At 40.8% G+C, this 20,972-nt stretch overlaps 1 protein-coding gene across 7 annotated transcripts in view; it reads left to right on the top strand.

The window, feature by feature from the left end:
* The window catches only part of SEMA6A (semaphorin 6A), a 161,766-nt gene that overhangs the window by 123,757 nt on the left and 17,037 nt on the right, over window positions 1-20,972 (top strand). For 6 of the 7 annotated variants that reach the window (XM_074952994.1, XM_074952993.1, XM_074952991.1 and 3 more), the window contains one exon: window positions 10,213-14,190. The exons of the other annotated variant lie outside the window; for it this stretch is intronic. In XM_074952994.1, the coding sequence (XP_074809095.1) occupies window positions 10,213-11,402 (1,190 nt within the window). In that variant the 3' untranslated portion in view covers window positions 11,403-14,190. Of the gene's footprint in view, window positions 1-10,212; window positions 14,191-20,972 lie in introns of those variants that run through there. 7 annotated transcript variants of the gene reach the window in all.

Genomic DNA, 20,972 nt, shown 5'->3' with positions numbered 1-20,972 from the left:
GCAGATGGAACCACCAGCCCAGTTGGAGAACAAAGTGTGAGATAGATGGGAGTAGTACCATGACAGGATGTCTAACAGAGAAAATGTTCAATAGTGTACCTGTGCCACTCATGTGCGAGAGAGAGCATACCTGTAATGATTTCTGTTACTCCATTGTCTGGAGTTACTCCAGATTTGAACTGGTGTAACTGAGCGTAGAATTCAGCTCCTGGTCTTCTATTTTGAGGTGGGAATGGAAGTGTAGATATAAAGAGGGGTTTCTGTAGCGTGGGCATTGCCTCAAATTCAAAATGATTGAACACTCACTGAATTTATTCAAGGTCATAGGGAGTGCGATAAGGAGAGAAAAATAACAAGCGTGATATCACCTACGTACCAACTATTTTCTCCTCTCCACCTGCTTGCTTCTGTCCTCTGATTATTTCTAAGACACAGTCATCCAATCTTTTCTTTTACTGAACAATAAATAGGAAAATATGTTTTGATTCACACATTCAAGGTGTTAGAGTAAAGCTTTGAGGTCAGGTCCTTTACCATTAGTGTAGAAGCAACTAAAATGTCAACAACCATATTTGCTTTTTATCACAAAATACACAATAAATATTGTGATTTTAATTATATGAAGGATTCACAGAAGTCTCACAGATTTTCAAACAGTTTTCCCTTTCGCCCTTTCTTTGTGCAAGAGCAGAGCTAACTTAAGGCGTGATTCTGCAACCCTTACACACAGACACGGTCCAGTTGAAGGCACAAGGACCATCCCCATGAACTAAGGACCACTTGCACAAGAAAAGGTTGCAGGATCAGTCCTTTAGTTTTTTGACAGCTTAATAGCACTCTTGATGGACCTCAGAGGATATGATATACAGGGCACAATCTTATTAAACATACATCTGGGTACTCAATAGATACTTCATTAATTAGTTCAGCTGTGCCCTCTTGATTCGGACTAGTACCTTCCCTTAAAAATGTTACTTTCATGTTTTGTCTTGAAAAAAGGATTGGAGTGGATGAGAAATCCAATTTATGATTTTGGGTCACACACATAATGATGAAAAATTAACCCCAATTCTTCCTCAAGTCTGCTAGTCAGAGAAGCTTGCAGTTTCATAGAGCTATGCACAGCTGCTTATGCTGACATTCAGCAAACTTGAGTTTTCCCCCCTGGGAAGAGAGGTCATAGATCAGAATCGGCTGTGTGGAAAGAGAAGCAGTGCCAGAGAATTTCTCAATGACGGCTTCTCTTTTCTTGACACTGCATATAAGAACTGCCTTGGGAGCGGCACAAGGCCGCCCTGAATACATAATGCCTACTGCTGCCTTCATATAGGAAAAAAGCTCAATTTGTTCTGTGCCCTGAGAGGAGTTAACATGCAGGGAAATGGGAACAGCTAAGATGAGCGATGCATGTTGCATGCTACAACAATTACTCTGGACCCCTGAAATCATACATATTCACAGGAGCATATGTAAATCTAGTTCAATACAGCTGTGAGACGATCCCCTGAAGTAAACTAATAAAGAGCAGCTAAATATCTTTAAGCTCATCCCAAGCACTGTAGAAAGATCCTAAAATGTGCTCAGAGATTCTTTTACATCAGAAGAAATTTTAAGATGCAAGGCAGCATAAAGTTTCTCTCTTCAAAGAAAAAGCTACAAAGGAATTAATTTTCCTGGGGATTTGGATTTTATTGTACATTTTGTTTTATCTTTTGCAAGCGCCCATATTTTTTTTTCCATAGGAAACACAATTGTTATGCCTTATCTCACACACGCATCTAAAATTACCTTTGCTCATTGTGAAGGGTGAAAGGGGAGAAGTACGTACAGTACTAAAATCAGTAAAGTTCACAATGAACAGCCATTGAATACCATTAGTCATTGGCGGAAATGGTGTCAGGCAATTTTTACTGTAAGGACTTACCTTATGTCTAACCTTTGGGACAAATTAAAGTGTGCAGATTTCGGAGCTGTAGTTTCTCTCTCATAAATAATAGATCCAGTGGAATATGTACTTTGAACCTAATGTCATGTTTTAAAAATTCAGTAAATTAGTTCATTTGTGGAGGTACCACTCACAAAACAGATTATAAAAACATCAGACAGGCCAGGCCTCCAATCTTTACTCAGACACACATCCCTTTGATTTCAATGGAAGGTTTGCCTGAATAAGAACTTCAGCATTGGGCCTTTAATTCATAACTACATTACAAGCTTTTTAAGAGAGAAATTATTTATAAAAATATTTCTCCTTAATGCTAGATCTTCAGTATTGTACAGTCAATAGAGCCAACCCATGCATTAGGATTTCTGTGGCTGCTATAATGCACACTAAAAATGGATTGCCTGCCTCCCATTGAACTAAAGACTGTACATCGCTCCTAAAGAAGTTTTTTTAGGTCACCATGCCAGCTCTTTGACCTGGAACCTTTAGAACACTCATGGTGGAGAGGAATTTTTTTACATTTGACCCTTACATTTAAGACTATCATTCATTAGATTTTTTTCCTTCTCATTATAAGCAAAGCCATGCATGTACATCTTCTCCTCTTGTAGGACACAATCACTTTTTTTTTTTTTATGGAGAGAGTTAGGCTGAAAGTCATTCATCAGGAGGGGCAGGGGTAATTTAATTTGGATCAATTGGAAGAAGGGAAAAAATACCTTCAAAAACCAGTAGGCAAGCCCTTCTTGGAGGGACCACTGTTGAGATTAGGGACCAGTAATCACTGTCTCTCCTTTATGCTTGATGAGAAACTCCAATGCTTTTCAGGTTGCACTGCATGTTATTAAAGACACATAGTCACAGGATTTTTTTCATAGTTTTGCAGTCCCTTCTGGCCTTGAAATCTACAAAGCTATGAAATATATATGAAACTTTATAACTGCAAACTAACCTCATTCTTCCCTCTAGCATATGTGCACACTGTTTTGATATTGCAGAATTTCCTCAGAAAAGCTGGGCTGCTGGTATAGATTGTTCAGAGCGAGAGAAATGCAATCAATCACATGAAACTTGTATTTGTAGAGCTGTATGAAAACAACAGGGCAATGGTCCCCATTAAAAATTTATCCTTTACCAGCGGTTTTAACAGGAGTGTTTAACTGTTGGCAAATAGTGACTTTTTATATTTTTAAATGGTGAGATTGGCAGGTCCAGCAGAAGGGATACTGAGTAAAACTGCACTGGGCCAGTGGAACAGAAGGAGTAGAAGGAGGGGGGAAGCAGGTTGCTTACTTGTCTCCATGATGCGGGGCTCCCAGCAGAGTAGGAGATATCAGATGATTGGTGTTGTGGGTGAGATTGTGAGCTTCCTGACCTTGAAAGTGTTCCTTCAAGCAAAGTAATTATATCAAAAAGAAAAAAAAAATTGGAGACCATGGGTATTCCGATACCTGCTATCAACTCAGATCTGTATGTGTGGTTTAACTTCAGCTGATTATTTTGTGACACATGTATTTAGGGAAGCAAAAAAAAGCTTAAAAATACCTTGAGGAGCTCTCCAGACCTGAAATAGAATTTATCAGTATGTGAATGTATGTAAATACAGCACTAACACTTGAATACACATATTGAAAACCCATTCTTTTGCATCCAGAAATTATATTTTAAAGTCCATAAATACAAACATTCATATTGAGCCAATACCACCACACTTTGTCGTGCTAATTAAGTCTAATGCAGAGAGAGAGGTACACAAACAACAAACAAAAAGCTGGTACTAAACAAAAAATGCGAACAGCAGGTTTTCCTCTTTATTCAGGCTCACCTTGCCCAATGTGCATCTATGCCTAGCTCCCAATTAAACCTTCAGTGATTCAAAAGGTGGGGGGGAATGGAAGTGGCCTGAATCCCATTCAACCACTGACTGTATCATGTCAAGATGTGAAGCTCAAAATAGCTATAACGTGTACAACTCCTTGGCTGCCTCCTTGCCATGATGTATTTAGTCATTGAAACTTTATACCCAATTAGTAGTTTCCCTTTATCCCTGCCAAAATATCATATATCATTTACCATCTCTAAGTTCCATTTCCGTGTATGCCATTGCCAGCGGTTAGGTTTAGTACTTCACCATCTGGTTCACATTATACTGGAAAACAAGAAGACGACAGCTTCTTACTGAGATAACCACATAGCACTCTCATTTCACTTTTGGTGTGGTCATCCTGTTTGTCCTGGGTGCAGCTCAGAGTATAGAGATGTCTTTTAATGCAGACTACAGCTAACAACAGTATTGAAATGAAAATACATTGTTTGTGGTGACAGGTAGCTAGCTTATTCATGTGTTCTAGTGACGGGAGCAGATTCTGCTTTCAGTTACATGTGTGACCTCCATTGACTTCAGTGGCGTTGTATGTGAGGAGATGAGGTCAGAATTCAGCCCCTTGTATTTCTGGAATGTCTTTTCAATAAGCTATTCAAACCAGAAAACTGAGCTAGTTCGTTTTCGTTCACCAAAGCAGTTGTGATGAGTTCACTGAAATATCAGACTTGTCTTCACCATAAAGCAAACTCCAGAATCTATTTTTAGAGGACTCTGACTCTAGGGCTTTTCTTGATGTTTTGCCATCTCTATCTGTGATCACAGACAAGACAAACAAACTCGGGCTTGTACATGGGAGACTTTTTTTGACTGCATGTAACAAAAAGAATACAGAGAGTTTTTGTTGGATCTGTGGTCACTGGGTCTGCTCTCCACAGATGCCTATTAATCACTTCACTATGGAGACAGACACATCCATCATATCATAACAGCCTAGAAACAAGAAAGCTGGTAAACTGATAGGAAGACAAAAATATGGAAGAACCACCACATTTTATATTATGACTTGGGCTTTCCTTGTTCAAAGTTATGATTTTCATAGATTCATAGATACTAAGGTCAGAAGGGACCATTATGATCATCTAGTCTGACCTTCTGCAAAACGCAGGCCACAAAATCTCACCCACCCACTCCTGCGAAAAACCTCCCACCTATGTCTGAGCTATTGAAGTCCTCAAATCGTGGTTTAAAGACTTCAAGAAGCAGAGAATCCTCCAGCAAGTGACCCGTGCCCCATGCTACAGAGGAAGGCGAAAAACCTCTAGGGCCTCTTCCAATCTGCCCTGAAGGAAAATTCCTTCCTGACCCCAAATATGGCGATCAGCTAAACCCTGAGCATATGGGCAAGATTCACCAGCCAGATACCCAGGAAAGAATTTTCTGTAGTAACTCAGATCCCACCCCATCTAACATCCCATCACAGACCATTGGGCCTATTTACCATGAATATTTAAAGATCAATTAATTACCAAAATCATGTTATCCCATCATACCATCTCCTCCAGAAACTTATCGAGTTTAATCTTAAAGACAGATAGGTCTTTTGCCCCCACTGCTTCCCTTGGAAGGCTATTCCAAAACTTTACTCCTCTGATGGTTAGAAACCTTTGTCTAATTTCAAGTCTAAACTTCCCAACGACCAGTTTATATCCATTTGATCTTGTGCCCACATTGGTACTGAGCTTAAATAATTCCTCTCCCTCTCTGGTATTTTGCTTTGGTTCTTAATACATCATACTTGAACAGTCTGATATATGACATTGTTTCTTAAGAGGTGTTTCTATTGACTTCAGTGGGATCAAGCCCTTTAAACACAGCTTAGCTAAGGTAACTTATATGTTCTTTTATATAATGTAGGAATGGTTAGTTGGGCTTCAGAAGACAGTTTTCAGAGACCAAGGTCACACAGTACAACTGCATTTTAGTGTTGAAGACATTAAACCTATGGATAATTATTACCAGGCCAGTAATGAACCAGTGCAGATAAATAAGAATTCATCTGAGCTTTGTCCATCCCTCATGTCAGAGCTGAAACATTTTGAAGTTTATGAAACATTTTTCTTAGGTCCCCATCAAAAACCAACCACCCACTCACTACCTTAATAGCATGTTCTCTTGGGGGGTGAAGATGGGCCATGATGCCCGTTTCTGTCCTCCAACACTGGGTCTCCTCTCCTGAATGCAACTTGCTATCATGGTGTGGAGTGACAGAACCAAGTTATCCTTCTTCTAGACCTCTAAATCTCATCCCTTTACATTTAAATGGCACTCTGGGGTTTCCTCACAATTTATGCATGACTGTATATACAGTAGAATGATAAATCCCAGAGGATGTGAAATCACTCCCCTTTCATTGGATGAGCAGCTTTGATGGAAAAGTAGGAAGAGATGATCTTGCATGCTCCAGGATTTTACAGTCTCAGAAAGTACTGGGCATAAATTCTGAGGACACACAGAATTATTTTCATATTTTAAATTGGTAAGATCAACAGGCCCAGGAAAATGAATACCAGACACAATTGCATTGGTTCAGTGGAAGCGGTTCCCTTGAACAGCAGGAGAAGAAGGAAGAGATCAGGTTGATTACTGTCTCCATGAAGAGGAACACCCACCAAAAAAGTGAGGACATCAGATGACTAAACTGTCCCTCGGTCTCTCAAGAGGATAGCATAGCCTATATGGGAAAAGGGATGTATTCGGGAGGGAGAGTGCTAGGCTGGTTCGAGGACCCCAAGAGGTTTTGTTAAGTATCAATATGATTAGATCCTTAACTACATGTAGGGCCTGATTCCTAGAGGTGCTGAGCACTCATATCTTCAAGCCTATGACCTCGGACGCTTTTGAGGTTTACTACCACAGTTATCCAACATGCTTTCTCCTAAGATTTATTTGAATGTATTCTGTAAATAACATAAACCTGTCCAGGGAATGGTTTGTTGTCATTTATGGAGATCAACCTGCACATGCTATCTGGAAATAATATGAACATGTTTGTAGGAAGATCTTTCAAGTTTATCTAAAGATAAGATTGAGTTTGAAACAAAAGAAAAACCCTTCTAATACACTTATAACCATATCAAATAAAATAAGCAATTAATGTTCATATTTAGAAAGGTATAATCAGTGAAGAGCTACTCAGCTACACCTAGAGCAAAGCCACAGAAACTGACCTTTGAGTCTGTTATGACAAAGCTCTCTTTTAGAGTTTATGAAGGTTTGGACAGAATTTAGAACTCATGAAAGCGACGCTCAAATGGCACTGGCTCAAGTCAAGCTTCCTCATGAAATTCTGCCAGTGAAGAAAAACTGACCTCCAGCACCATTATTATTCCACACAGCTCTCCGGAATTCACATGGCCACTCATTCCGAATTGTGGGGTGGTTTTGTAACACGAGTTATAATGCTTCAGAATCCATTTGTAATATGATAGTGATAGCAGGGTCTCATACAGTTTTTGGATACAATAGCAAGGGCTCACTATATCACACAGTATCCAGAGGTGCTACCAATCCAAACAGCAGCAAAACTGTTAGATCAGTGGAAGAATTTGAAACATAATTGTTTCATTTTTATTTAATCTGTTTATTCCATTTCTTATCCTCTTTTAAAAATATTTTTGAACAAACTCAAGTGAAATAAGAAGCCCAGTAACTCAATATCAAAGTTTCAGAGTAACAGCCATGTTAGTCTGTATTTGCAAAAAGAAAAGGAGTACTTGTGGCACCTTAAAGACTAGCCAATTTATTTGAGCATAAGCTTTCGTGAGCTACATACAGCTCACTTCATTGGATGCAGTGAGCTGTAGCTCACGAAAGCTTATGCTCAAATAAATTGGTTAGTCTCTAAGGTGCCACAAGTACTCCTTTTCTTTTTGCGAATATCAAAGTTTTAACTTTAGCTGACAAAAGGAAATGTAAATTATAGGCCCAGTTCTGTAGCTGCTTTGTGCACTAAGTTCCAGTGGTCTGATCTACATGAGGCACCTGTGAAATTGGATCCTGAGGGCTGAAGCTGGCCTTAGCTCACCCAATTGTGCCTAACAGTATATATGTGGATATGACCTAACCCATTTCTGAGCATCCTTGCAACACCAAAGTAATATTTTGCATATAAAATACTTTCTATTTCTGAGCCTCCCTCTGAGGATGTCAATGCACTTTACAAATATAAATGAGTTTGGTCTGAAACATCCTTCTGGGGTAAGTAAATATCCCTGTTTTACAGTTGAGGAAACTGAGGCCCAGAGAGTTTAAGTGACTTCTCCAGGGTCACAACAGGAAATGTAGCAGAGCAAGGAATAGAATCCAGGTGTCCTCATTTCACATCCCATGCCTTAATCACTAGACCATGCTTCCTGTCAGTAAGGCACAAAAGGATTTGCATTTTGGCTGAAACTTTGAAACTGTGAACTTTCATGCTATTGTTGATCTAAGCTCAACTATACGGCCAGATTCTACCGTATATATTCACATTAAGTATTCCTTGTGGTAAAAGGGTAGCAAAATCTGACCCTTAAAAAGATTCTGGGGCTTCTTGGAAGAGTCTGAAAAGCATTTAATTTGAAGATTGTTTCTAGTGACACATTGTTTTCCCTTTGGGCGTTATTTTACTTCCCTTGTTCTTTTATTACTAAGGACATTTACATAAATTCAGGATCTTTGTTTCTTAAGGGATCAGCTACTCCTCCTATTTTGTTCTGCACTTGAAATCACAATCCTCTGTCACAACACAAGTAATTTCCGTGGCAACCAACTGTGATGTCACAAGCAGGATATTATGATTTCAAGAGCAGTTCAGCTTTTAAAATTCCTGATTTGTCCACTTACACACTGTAATTAAAATGGGGACAAGTATGCTACAGAAGTAGAACTGAATCTAGACAGAATGCTTATCAATGCTTTCCATGAGGCAACAGCAGTATTTCAATGTTATTTTGGAAAAGTTTGCTGGGATTTTTGGCACTTGGTTCTAATTCTGGACCACAGCTATCTGCCCACCAAATACATAAAAGACAGGATTCCTGACCCCATTGATTTATGACATGAAAGATTGGTATCTTCACAAAGTCTTGTGAGGCCCTTCGAGGTACATTTTCTCTCTCACTATCTCTCATAATAAGAACATTGTTTATATTTCCTCAGAGTATACTTTTAATGCACTTGCATTTGCACACTCTCCAGAGAAGAGAATGGGGTATTTGACTTGTGTTTTTTTAACTACTTTGTCAGGCACTTATGATCCGACAGTTGCGATTCCTTCTCACGTAGCATTAAAAGAGCCCAACAGGCTCCGCACTTGCATTTGATTAGCGTGTGCTGGCTTGGTGCACAACTAAGTAGGGAAAGGAAAAGCAATGTTCTTTATATATGCAATATCTTGGTTAATGTTCTGTAGGATTATTGACTGGTGCATTCACATCACTTTTATTAAGTTGAGAATATTAACTCTACTGAAGAAGCCTACTATGACAGCAAACCTTAGGAGCAATAATAAGACCTGGCAGCATCTCTAAGCACGGTGCAATGCCACAAAATAGGCTTCTCACTGTGTGTGCTTTTAGCTGAAACAGCAAAGAGAATCCAGCATATTTACTTATCTAGAACTGTTTTAAAAATTAGCAGTGACACTTGAAATCTGGAGGGTATTTTTAAACCTGTTCTGTCTCAATGTATTTCAGTGTTGGGCGCTCTCTCTCTCTCATAGTTACTCAGGATATAAATACTCTATAACATCCCTGCTGCAGCCCAAACATATGACACTGGCTTCCAAACCTTGTGACAGAGACAACAAAGAAATAGCAGGGGAGAAAGCTTGAAAGGATGTGAGATTCATTTATGTAACATACATAAAGCTTCTGACTCCTCAGCTTTTTCAGTGTCAGTGATTTACAGAAATAAAATGTGAGATAACATTAGGTGGGAGGAGAGATGGAGTTGAGGAATGGGTGAAGAAATACATGCTATTTCTCAGCCTGAGAGACAGTCCTAACTAAAAACCCTGGGTGAAATTCCAGGTCACTGGGAATTTTGCAGTTGACTTCAGTAGGGCCAGAATGTCACTTGCTGATCTAAATACCCTGGAATTTCGGGGTATTTTGAAAGCTGATCTCTGAGACAGATCCAAATTCTGCAAATGGGCCCTGTCTTTATAAAGAATGAACTGACACCCTGAACACCCACCCCTGGATCTTAATTCAACATCTTGAGCTTAACTTTGCACAAAGTGAGTTCCAGCCAGCAGGTACAGTATGGATGTGAACTTGGGATAGTTAATGAAAAGCTGAGAATAAATAAAATCCACAGTTAATGCCTTTGAGTGGACTACATACGTTAAGAAGCTTTTCCTGTTAGATTTTTGCTTACCACTGTATGATGTTTGTTGCAGGAGTGATTCGTGAGAGCTATCTCAAAGGCCACGATCAGCTGGTGCCGGTCACCCTCCTGGCCATTGCAGTCATTCTTGCTTTTGTCATGGGAGCTGTCTTCTCGGGAATCATAGTTTACTGCATCTGTGACCATCGCCGCAGAGATGTGGCCGTTGTCCAGAGGAAGGAGAAGGAGCTGGCCCACTCCCGCCGCGGCTCCATGAGTAGTGTTACCAAGCTCAGCGGTCTCTTTGGAGACACACAGTCCAAGGAGCCAAAACCAGAAGCTATCCTCACACCTTTGATGCACAACGGCAAACTCACTACCCCGGGCAGCACTGCCAAAATGTTAATCAAAGCTGACCAGCACCATCTGGACTTGGCTGCTCTGCCAACCCCCGAGTCCACCCCAACCCTGCAACAAAAGAGGAAGCCCAGCCGTGGCAGCAGGGAATGGGAAAGAAACCAGAACCTTATCAACGCCTGCACAAAAGATATCCCCCCAATGGCATCGCCTGTGATTCCAACTGACCTGCCTCTCAGGGCTTCTCCCAGCCACATCCCAAGCGTTGTAGTCTTGCCAATCTCTCAGCAAGGCTATCAGCATGAGTATGTTGATCAGCCAAAAATGAGCGACATGGCACAGATGGCTATGGAGGACCAGAATGCCACACTCGAGTACAAAACCATAAAGGAGCATCTCAGCAGCAAAAGTCCCAACCATGGGGTTAATCTGGTGGAAAATCTGGATAGCATGCCACCAAAAGTACCCCAGAGGGAAGCCTCGTTGGGTCCTCCTGGCTCCTCTCTGGCTCAGAGTGGTCTGGGCAAGCGATTAGAAATGCATTCTTCTGCTTATAATGTGGACTACAAGAGAAACTACCCTACGAACTCACTCACGAGAAATCATCAGACATCAACTCTCAAAAGAAACAATACTAACTCCTCTAATTCCTCCCACCTCTCTCGAAATCAGAGCTTCGGCAGGGGAGACAACCCTCCGCCTGCCCCACAGAGAGTGGACTCTATACAAGTCCATGCTGCTCAAGCACCAGCTGTGACTGTATCGAGGCAGCCTAGTCTCACTGCATACAACTCGCTGACAAGGTCCGGGTTGAAACGTACACCTTCGCTAAAACCGGATGTACCCCCCAAACCTTCCTTTACCCCACTTTCAACATCCATGAAGCCCAATGATGCGTGTACATAATCACAGTGGGTGGGGGGGAGGGAAGACAGCAATTAAACAGAGTTTGCCCTTCAAAGCCAGTGTTCTGCAACTGCATCACTAGTTCCAATTGACAAGAAGGCTGTTGTTAAGCGGAGGATGTGTTGATCCTGCTCTCTGGGAAAAGTGGAATATTTTTTAAACCGAGCCATCTGATCCATGGTGAAGGTTTCAAACTGCAGGACTCACCCCCACTACCTGACAGTTCTTTACTCAAAACACTAACTTAACATCACAAACATTGAGCCAAAAGCACACAGGTGAATGATGACTGTGACATTTCACCCCCAATTGCACAGTGCATTCCTGAACTGGGAAAGAATGCTCTGAAAAGCAAAGCAAATAAAAGAACTTAAAAAAAAATAAAAATAAATACAAAATAAAAAATTCATTGATAAAGCTAACTCTGACTTAACAATGGCAGAAGTTTACTATGTGCAGGTACTGTGAAATGCCCATCAGTGTTACAGCCATTTGGTTATAGCAGATAAATGCCACGTTGGGCAAAACTATGTCATAGGTTTCTGCTACTCTTCTCTTTTAATGAATAACATGTGACTGTTAACGCAAATAACTCCTATTATTTATTGTTCATCTTTTGTTTTTCCTAAGGAAATGACTTCTGCATATCATCCTATGAGCAGCTCTTCAGAAATACATTGAAAATTATACCTATTTAACGTGAAACCCATTAACTGGAGTGATTAAAACTCTTTTATTTTTCCAATAAATTCACTGAGTTAAATAAGTTGGAGCTGGAATTCTGAACTTTGTGTTTGGACTGTTTGATCTCTAGCTGAAAAAAGGGGAATATTTATTTAAACCTGTTAGTTAATTTGCTTGCTGGGCCTCTGATCTATGACAGGCAACAAACAAAATCCCCCGAATTTATAACTCCTAAAGCAACTGCAAAAGAAACTCTTTAAAAACTGCACATTTGTGCACCATTGCTGTCAACATGGCTTTGTCAGTCGTTAATACTTTCTGTGAAGGCACCAGCTTGTGATGTGCCATCTCATTTCACCTTGCATGTGAGACGGCAAACAAAATCCACAAACAGTGTGAACTAATTAATATGCCGGCTGTTACCATGCATAAATTATGGTCTTATCACACGGGTTTTTCTTGGGAATACATCTGTGAATAGCCTGTTTTCTTCCACATGTAAATTTGTGCCTTACACCCTCAGTTGTGTATATTTGTGAGCTGTAGTATGTAAAACCTTCCCCTTCCCCCCCGGTCCTTTGAATAAATGCAAATATTTATTTACCTTCCCTCTCCTAAGCCCCCTGGAGAATTGGAGTAAAGAAGTTCAAAGAAGAATGTAGTGGTTATTGTAATAACACCATATCCATCAAGAAACTAGAGTAGTACTATACCCTCCAATTCAGTTTGACTTTCTAGTTGTGCCAATTCTGCCCTCAAACCACCCCTAGGCTATGCTGGCAGCATAGACACCGTATTGTGGTTGGCAATTTCCTTCCCCTTATACTTTCATATCATTTCAGTATGGTGATATTCTCATTAGCCAGCAGAGAAATGAGTAATGTACTGTCTCCAAGTCTGGTTTGCCCACTAGATAGAGACAAGCACTGTGTGTGACTGGCCAGCCACTGGAAGCAAGCCTCAATGACACATGCAGCCGTGTGCATGCACAGTATACAAAATGAAATGAAATGGAAGTAGGATGAGGCAGGCTGGTTCCTGCTGTAACCGAATAAGGCCATCCAGAACAATGCTGCAAAAAACCTTTTGGGGGGAATTAATTTTCATTTTCATTTTTTCCTTTCATGTGACTTTGCATGTGGCCTGAGTGTGCCCATGCCCATGTATAAGGTCTTTTCAGTTATTCATGCACAAAGGTAGATTTGTTTTTAATCTGTTCTAACAACTGTGTCAACATACTGTAGAAAATAAGGGAGGGCCATTTTTTTTTTATCTACGGGGCAGTATATTTGGGGAGGGGGGTGGTTTTGATTGTTTTTTAAATTTTATACCTAATTTGTTTTGCAGGGTTTTGGTTTTGTTTCCGAACAATCAAAAAAAAAAAGAGTTCAAGTCAGCTAGCGTGTAGATGGTATTTACAAAGTCTGGATGGTCTAGACCAAAGTGTGTAACAAGGGTGCTTGCATGTTCTTTCATTCCATCATTGCTTCTTTTATGAAACTGACTTGTTCACTGTTAGTGAACTATGCAGACTGCTGTAGATAGACTGTATCCAAAGCAATGCTTTTTGTAATTAAACCCTTTCAGAACAGTATGTAGCAGGAAAGTCTTTTTTTCTTTCAAAAAACAGAAAAGTAGCAGCAGCAGCAACTTGCAACCTTTCCCCCCCGCCCAAACTTCAATCCCTCGAGTACCAAATGTGCAGTGCCCATTGCTATTGTTAAGCAAAGCATTCTGACATCATGTAGAAATGAATAATCACTGCAACAGCCTTGTACAGAGATATGCCTTTGTAATATACATCACATCAGTTACTGGGTTGACCTTGAAATGCTCATTTTGTACTCAGTGGGTCTTTTGTTTTAATCCTCCCTCGCCCCAATCTCCCTGCACCCCTCACTTGGAGGGGTACATAAACCTAAGTGTGCCTTTGCTTTCCACCCTTGATATACACTGGTACATGCAACAAATTCAGACTCTCATTTGTTGTAAAGTTGTAAAATATTGTGATGTCACTGACTTTCCTTCATCTCCACATCCCCCTAACATCTGATACACAACTTAATGTATGTTGTAAAAAAAAACAAAACAAAAAAAAAACAAACTAAAAACCCAGAAAGAACGGGGAAAAAAAGAAAAGGAAAGGAAAAAAAGCTCTTGATTGCATAAGGTAATAAAACTAGACTGTTCTACCTTAGTCTGTGTGTCCTGTTCTTTTGTTTTGGTGATGATTTCTCTCCCCCCTTAAAGCTCTAACCTGAGATGTGATGCTGATTGTTTAAAGAAGCTTACAATAAGAGAGGGAATTGTAGGTTATTTTCTGCTCTTATGGAAGATGAACTTGACTTTAGCATGAGACACTGGTAATTAAAAATTGAATTACATATTTGCTCTCCCTCTATTCATATTCCGCATTTTCTTTTTATGGGCTTGTTCATCATCAAATATTTATGGCAGACTTGATAGTTTAAGAGATCAAAGCTGGGATTTTATCATGCGTGGTCCACCAAAAATAGATCATTATACAGATGGCACTTCAGTTCCTTTTTTATGTATTAGTAAATATGGAGGGGGGGTCACAAGTTTCGCATGGCAGGTATAAAACTATTAAATTTCCTGGGCATGATTTACAGGATGTTATAACATCATATTAAATTTTAATTTTTCAAGAAAATACAACTAAACAGTTAAAGACTAAAGGAGTTTATTTATCCATTCCTGGATGTTATTAAAAATTACCTGCATACTCTATATTGTGTAACAGAATTCCATAAATGTGGACCACTTTAAAAAAAAAAGCTATTAAACTTTCAAATACACGTTATTTTAACAGTTTTATAATATGAGTTTAAAGCTAACGGAAGTGAGGGCTACACTGTAATAATCGATGTTAGTCATCATGCAGGCCATGCGCACGCTTTCCTAAATAGCTCTTGGAATGTAACTGACTCCTGACCTGCAACACTGTCTAGATAGATCCCCATATACCTATCTGTCCCCATTACTAGCTCTCACATCTAGCACACATCAGTTAATCCTCACAACATCCCAGTAAGGTAGGGAACTACCGTTGTTCTGGGCCAAGGTGTTCGAAGCACCGCAGGCCAGCAGAGGTACTCTGGAAAACGAGACCCACACTCAGATGCAGCTAAGCAGCGAGTTATTGGCTTTATTGAAGGTTAGTGACACACCCGCAACAGGGACTCCAAGCGTTGCTGTCACGGAGGCGGAGAACGCAGCACACCGGAGCTTTGCCTGGGACAGAGTCCGACGCAGGGGTGACCAGCGAGCCATAAAGGCATTACACAGAAACAGCTCATGAATATATAATTAGGTACTTTCCTAAAGGGGCTTTCTGCTACCTGGCAAAGGGCCATGCAGGGCAGATGGAACCGGCCTAAAGCTGGTTATAGCTGGTTTCCCATGTCCTACAGTGACCGGACGGCCTCAAGAAAGTGGAAGTTCCCTAGCTAGGCTGTAACAAAGTCTTCTGCAGTCCCTTACAACCGTTAACCCCCCGCTCTCTCCCTCCCCACACACCCATTTTACATATGGGGCATGTGCCTATAGCTTAAAGATCTGATCCACTGTCCATTGAAATCAATGGGAACATTCTCATTGGCTTCAGTGGGTTTTGAATCATCCTTTAAGTGACTTGCCCAAGTTCACACAGGAAGTCTGTGGCAGAGCCATGAACTCAAGTCTCTTGACCCTCTGTCTAGTGCCTCACCCACAAAACTATCCTTGCCTTTTTCTGTCAAACCTAGGGTTTTCCTGAACAGAATTTGCAAATCATACTGAATTTTAGATGGGGCATGGATGCACACTTACTGATGATAAAGGTGAGTCCACTACATTAATTTGCATTTGCTCCAACCCTGAGTCTGATTCCACCAGAGGTTGCTTTCCCTCACTGGGAGCTGAGGGCACTCAGCACCTCTCAAGAAGTGTTCAACATCTTGCATGATCAGCTCCTAGAAGTTTCATAAAAATCACAGAGCGTAGAAATGGAAAAGGTCTATAAGCGTACAAAGTATCCATCTCCTGCTAATGCATGATATTCTCTCGTGCTATGTTTTCTCCAGCCTAGTCTTAAATGTGCCAAATAATGGAGCATCTGCCAGTTCCCTTGAGAAAATTAGTCAACAAGCTAAAAGATCTCACTATCAAGAACTTTTCCCTGATATTTAGTCTAAGGCTTCCCATTCATTCTATTATTCCTGGTTATTGTTCATATTAAATAATTCCTCCCCTTAGTGTTTGCCCATTCAGCTACAGCAGCTTTAAACTGTAATCACATTCTGTCCTACCCTCACTAGTTGCTGCTTAGCTAGGTTAGACATATTTAACTCTTTTCTCGTCCTCAGTTGTTCCAGCCCCCTAACCAGCTCTGTTGTTTTCTCAACTGCCTCCAGTTGTGAATAGCTTTCCAGCTATGAGACAACACCCAAAACTGAACACAAAATTCTAGGTAAGGTTGCATTACTGCGTATAGGGAGGGACTGTTGTCTAGCTAGGTACTTATACTGTGCTCTTCCCAACACTACCTGTGTGCCCTTACTTCCTAGTTCCATGACATGGCACATTGGTATACACAATCCGAAATGGCATTTACCTTTCTTGCTGCTGTAACACATTCAAACTCATGTCTAATTTGCTGTCCACTGTCACTCCTAAGTCTCTTTCAACATTACTATTTTCCATGTTTCCACTTCCCATTTGACTAATCACATTTGGATTGTTTTCTCCAGACATTAGCATTAGCATGTATTCCACTTAAATAATTCTATGCTAGCCCTAGCCCCATTAGCCTTTGGAACAGAATGAGAGGAAGACTGAGCATTTTCTGTCCTGGTTTGCTTCAGAATACTGTTCCATACAGAACCTTTCTGCAAGTGAAAATTAGATTTAAGGGGATAAAAAGTGGAGGCCAGCTGGAAAGCCTTGTGCTGCCATGTAAGAATTCTTTTGCTGAGTTCTTAGACTGCTGAGTACCTGACGACAGAGAACACTTCAGACCCTGGTAGATCTAAGAGTAGGACTGAAAGACTTTTTTGGGAATCCCACCCAGCTGTTTTCAGCAGAAGGACGGTCATTGCAAACCACGGTCGTGATGTAGAGGGTGCAAAAGTAGAGATCCTCTGTGGAGGACCCTTGGGGGATCTGTAAATAATCTGCCTGCATGACAAAGCATCTCTCTCTGGGATAAGGTGCAAGCCTCAAAGCCACTCTTCCTCCCAATCACCTTCTTCAAGGCAGTCTCTACAGAAGCATTAACAGTCTGTAGAGGCAGTCATCCATCCTGCTAATGTGCTGCAGTAATGGCCTAGTAGAGAAGGAATAAATGAGGAAGAAAAATGTGCATCATGAAATAAGAGGCATTTTTCATTTGCTGTTTTAAAAAAATTGAAGGTATCATTGAAAAAAAATTAGTTATTGGGTACCATATTGCAGAAATTACTCTGATCTGTATGGGTCAGGAAAAAGCAATGGAGCTTTTGAGCAGTTTAATCAATTTAATGACACAGTATTCATTGTTAATACTGTTACTCATGATGACCTCATTTAGCATGTTGTTATGATGTGTGAAAGCTCATTGCAAATTAGCATTAATTTGCATAAATATTTTGCACAAAATGAAAGATATCATGCTTAATGAATCCAAAAAGTGGATTTTGTAGATTAAATCCTTGTTCACTGGCTCCATTTAGGCAATTTTTACTTAGTGGTTAGCACTTACTGTGATGGGTTTCCCAGGGTGGAGCCTGGACCTGAGGTACTGCTGAGCCCTCTGTCTTACCAACCTGGGCTCCCTCTCACACTGTGATGCTGTGGCAAGCTGCAAACCCCTCCAGGTACTGCACTTGTACAGGCAGGGACACATCCAACTGAGTTACATGAATGCTTTCGTCAGCAACTCATGAACCAACAATAGAGAAGCTCCAGCCAATTCCCCACAGCTCCCCAGACTAGGACCTGGGAGCTGTACTGCCTTGCCCTGGTCAAAAGCCTGACCAGTGTAAGTTTATTACCCAGTCCACCCCTCCCTCAGTGTGGAGAGGACATGCACTGGCTCTTGTTCAGGAGCAGATTTCCCAAGTACTTCAAGCAAAACCCACTGTTTTAGGTAAAATATAAAACAGATTTATTAACTACAGAAAGATACATTTTAAAAGATTATAAGCAGTAAGTGTACAGCTCAAAGTTGGTCACCTAAGAAATAAAAGTAGAATCACAATCTGAGTTCTATAAACTAGAAAGGATTTGAATCAAGTAGTATCTCACCCTGGTGGTATAGTTCATACACAGGCTGGGATTCCTCTTTTCAGCGTGGGAGCACCTCCCCAGTTCAAAGCCTTTGCTCTCCAGATGTGTCTTCAGATGTTGAGTTGTGAAGGGAGTGAGGACAAATGATGATGTCACTTCCCCTCCTTTATAGGTTCTTCAGCTTCCTGGAAAGATCTTTTGCTATGATGTGAATCAAGCAGTGTCCATTGTCTATGTGCTCCCTCTGAGAAGTCTTCATTATATACAGATTCTGTGATAGTCCTTGTTAGCGTGGAGTCCCCTTAATGGTCCATTAGTGATGTCTGGCTTCTCCATGGTTGTACCTGAAAGGCTGCTGTGGATGTTTCCAACTTCACAACACATTTCAGTAACATGCACACAGAAAAACTTCATAACTGCACATACAATGACAGCCCATACAATTTAACAGGATATCAATGGTAAACGGGTCAAGACTTTTAAAATGATACCTCACAAGCCGTACTTTGTACAAAACATATTAGAATCATATCACCATGGCAAATATGGGGGTGCCAGGGTGTTGCTCTGGTGTAGAGAGAGTGTCACACTCACCTAAGCTGCTCCACTGAAGTCAATGGAACTACTTTCATGAGGAAGTGCTCACCATCGTGAGGGGTTGCACTGCCAGACACATTATGTTCAATTCATACGAAGGAGCCTAACCTCACAACGCAGACGGAGACACCAAAACATTTCTATCTGAGAAGATCCAGGCTTTGTACCACCTCGAACTCTAAAATCCATGAAACGTTAAAGGCCACATTCACTCCCGCTGTGGGCCTAGGTCCAGACACAAGGACCTCTAACATGAGCAAGTCCACCAGGGCTGTCATCTCTTCTCTATTGCCAAAAGGGAGCCAACACAGCTTGAAGTTGGGTGGTTCTGGCCAGGCAAAGGGCTTAGCTAAGCTGGCCTGGAAATGCAACCATTCAGCTTTTGTCTATACTCATATTTTTGTTCAACAAGGTGAACGAAATTCCAGTGCGTGGCCTGAATAGACCCTGAACTACAGAAGCCTCGCAACACTGATGGTGCAAGCAGAGCAGCCACACCAAGGAGCTTCTGCACCACTGACAGCTTTACCATTGACTTCAGTGGACACAGAGTTAAGCACCTCCTGAACTCAGAGTGTCAGAGAGAAACGTTGTGCCAGCTCCGGATAGCGTGGTGTGGAACTTAAGGGGCAGGTCAGAAGGAACAATGGCCACAATCGCTGGGTATCACCACATGCAAAGGAACAGTAGCTGCTATTTCATCTCTGTAGCCTGTCCGTGGGTTGGGGTGGATTCTATCCCCACAAATCCTACTTTATTCACCCCACAAAACCCATTTACTCTGGCTTTTAGTAGGGAGGAGCAAATTTCACGCAGTGGGAACCAGATCAGTCTTCCTATAGTGTGCCAAAAGGCAAAATGCAATAGGAAACTGACTTGAAAAGCAGCAGATAAACAATAGCTATCTATCTACTAACATGTATTTCGCATAAGTATGGTACTCCTCCAACCAACAAGTGTCAAAAGAACAAATTGTGTTGTGTAACAGTCATGTCCTTCATGCTGATGAGTAGGTCTGCTAATGAGTCTCTTAGGAGTTTTTCTTTTTCTTTTTTTAAAGAATGAAGTTAATTCTATTTCCCAAATAAACACTAAGACCATCATCACATGCCTGGAACAGAAAAAGGACAATGTGTTAGACTTATCTGTATGAATAGAAACAGGTAAATAGTCATCCATCCTTCTGACTTTGTAATTTAAACAGTGTAAGTCAGTAGGGAAGGGCTATAATTGGAGTTAAAGTACGTGAGGTGAAAATTGCTAGGTGGCAGTGCCATCTGCATCTCCTTTTAATTAGGCAAGTTTATTATCTGTATTTAAAACTTTCTATTATTCAAGTCTTTGGCTTTTTCTAACTACCAGTTCTAAAGGGATTGTCACATGTCTAGGTAGGTGAGAGTACTGATCAGCAAAGGAGAGCTATCCTTCAGAATGGTCTGGCTAACAGTTAACATGTCTGGGAGTAAGGACAGAAATATGCCTAACCAAGATCATTGTCACATCTGCTTCGTGTTTCATGACAAACTCTATTCAGCATAACAGCACCACTGTTAATTCCGTTAGATCAGGGTTTTCCTTTGCTGGCCATGATGCATTTGGAAGTTCCACAACTGTGTGCACAATGTGGCTAGCAGTCCATTGCACAGAATAATAGCATCGTAAGTAATAGAATAATAAAATATTGTCAGAGATCATCAGAAATGTAGCTGAACTCTGGACTACAAGAAGAAAAAAAATCACAATGAGTGTGATGGGAAATTGTAACAATTATATATGACAGAATATGGGACTAGAACAGATCCATTAGGTCACATCTAAGCAAAGGCCAATCTATCTGCAGCAGTAAGTCATCAAATTGCTCAGAACTGACAGTCTATAAAATGGAAATTCTAAAGCTGACTTGAAACTAACTTTAAAATTAAAACAACAAAAAAATTAAAACTGTGAACCTCAGAAATGTAGGATCCCCGGACCCTACATCCTTCAGGGTCAGAGAACCCTGCAAGCTCGTCACTATTCAGC

The sequence above is a fragment of the Natator depressus genome, chromosome 5, assembly GCF_965152275.1.
Source record: "Natator depressus isolate rNatDep1 chromosome 5, rNatDep2.hap1, whole genome shotgun sequence".
NCBI lineage: Eukaryota > Metazoa > Chordata > Testudines > Cheloniidae > Natator > Natator depressus.
This window is presented reverse-complemented; position numbering and strand designations above follow the sequence as displayed.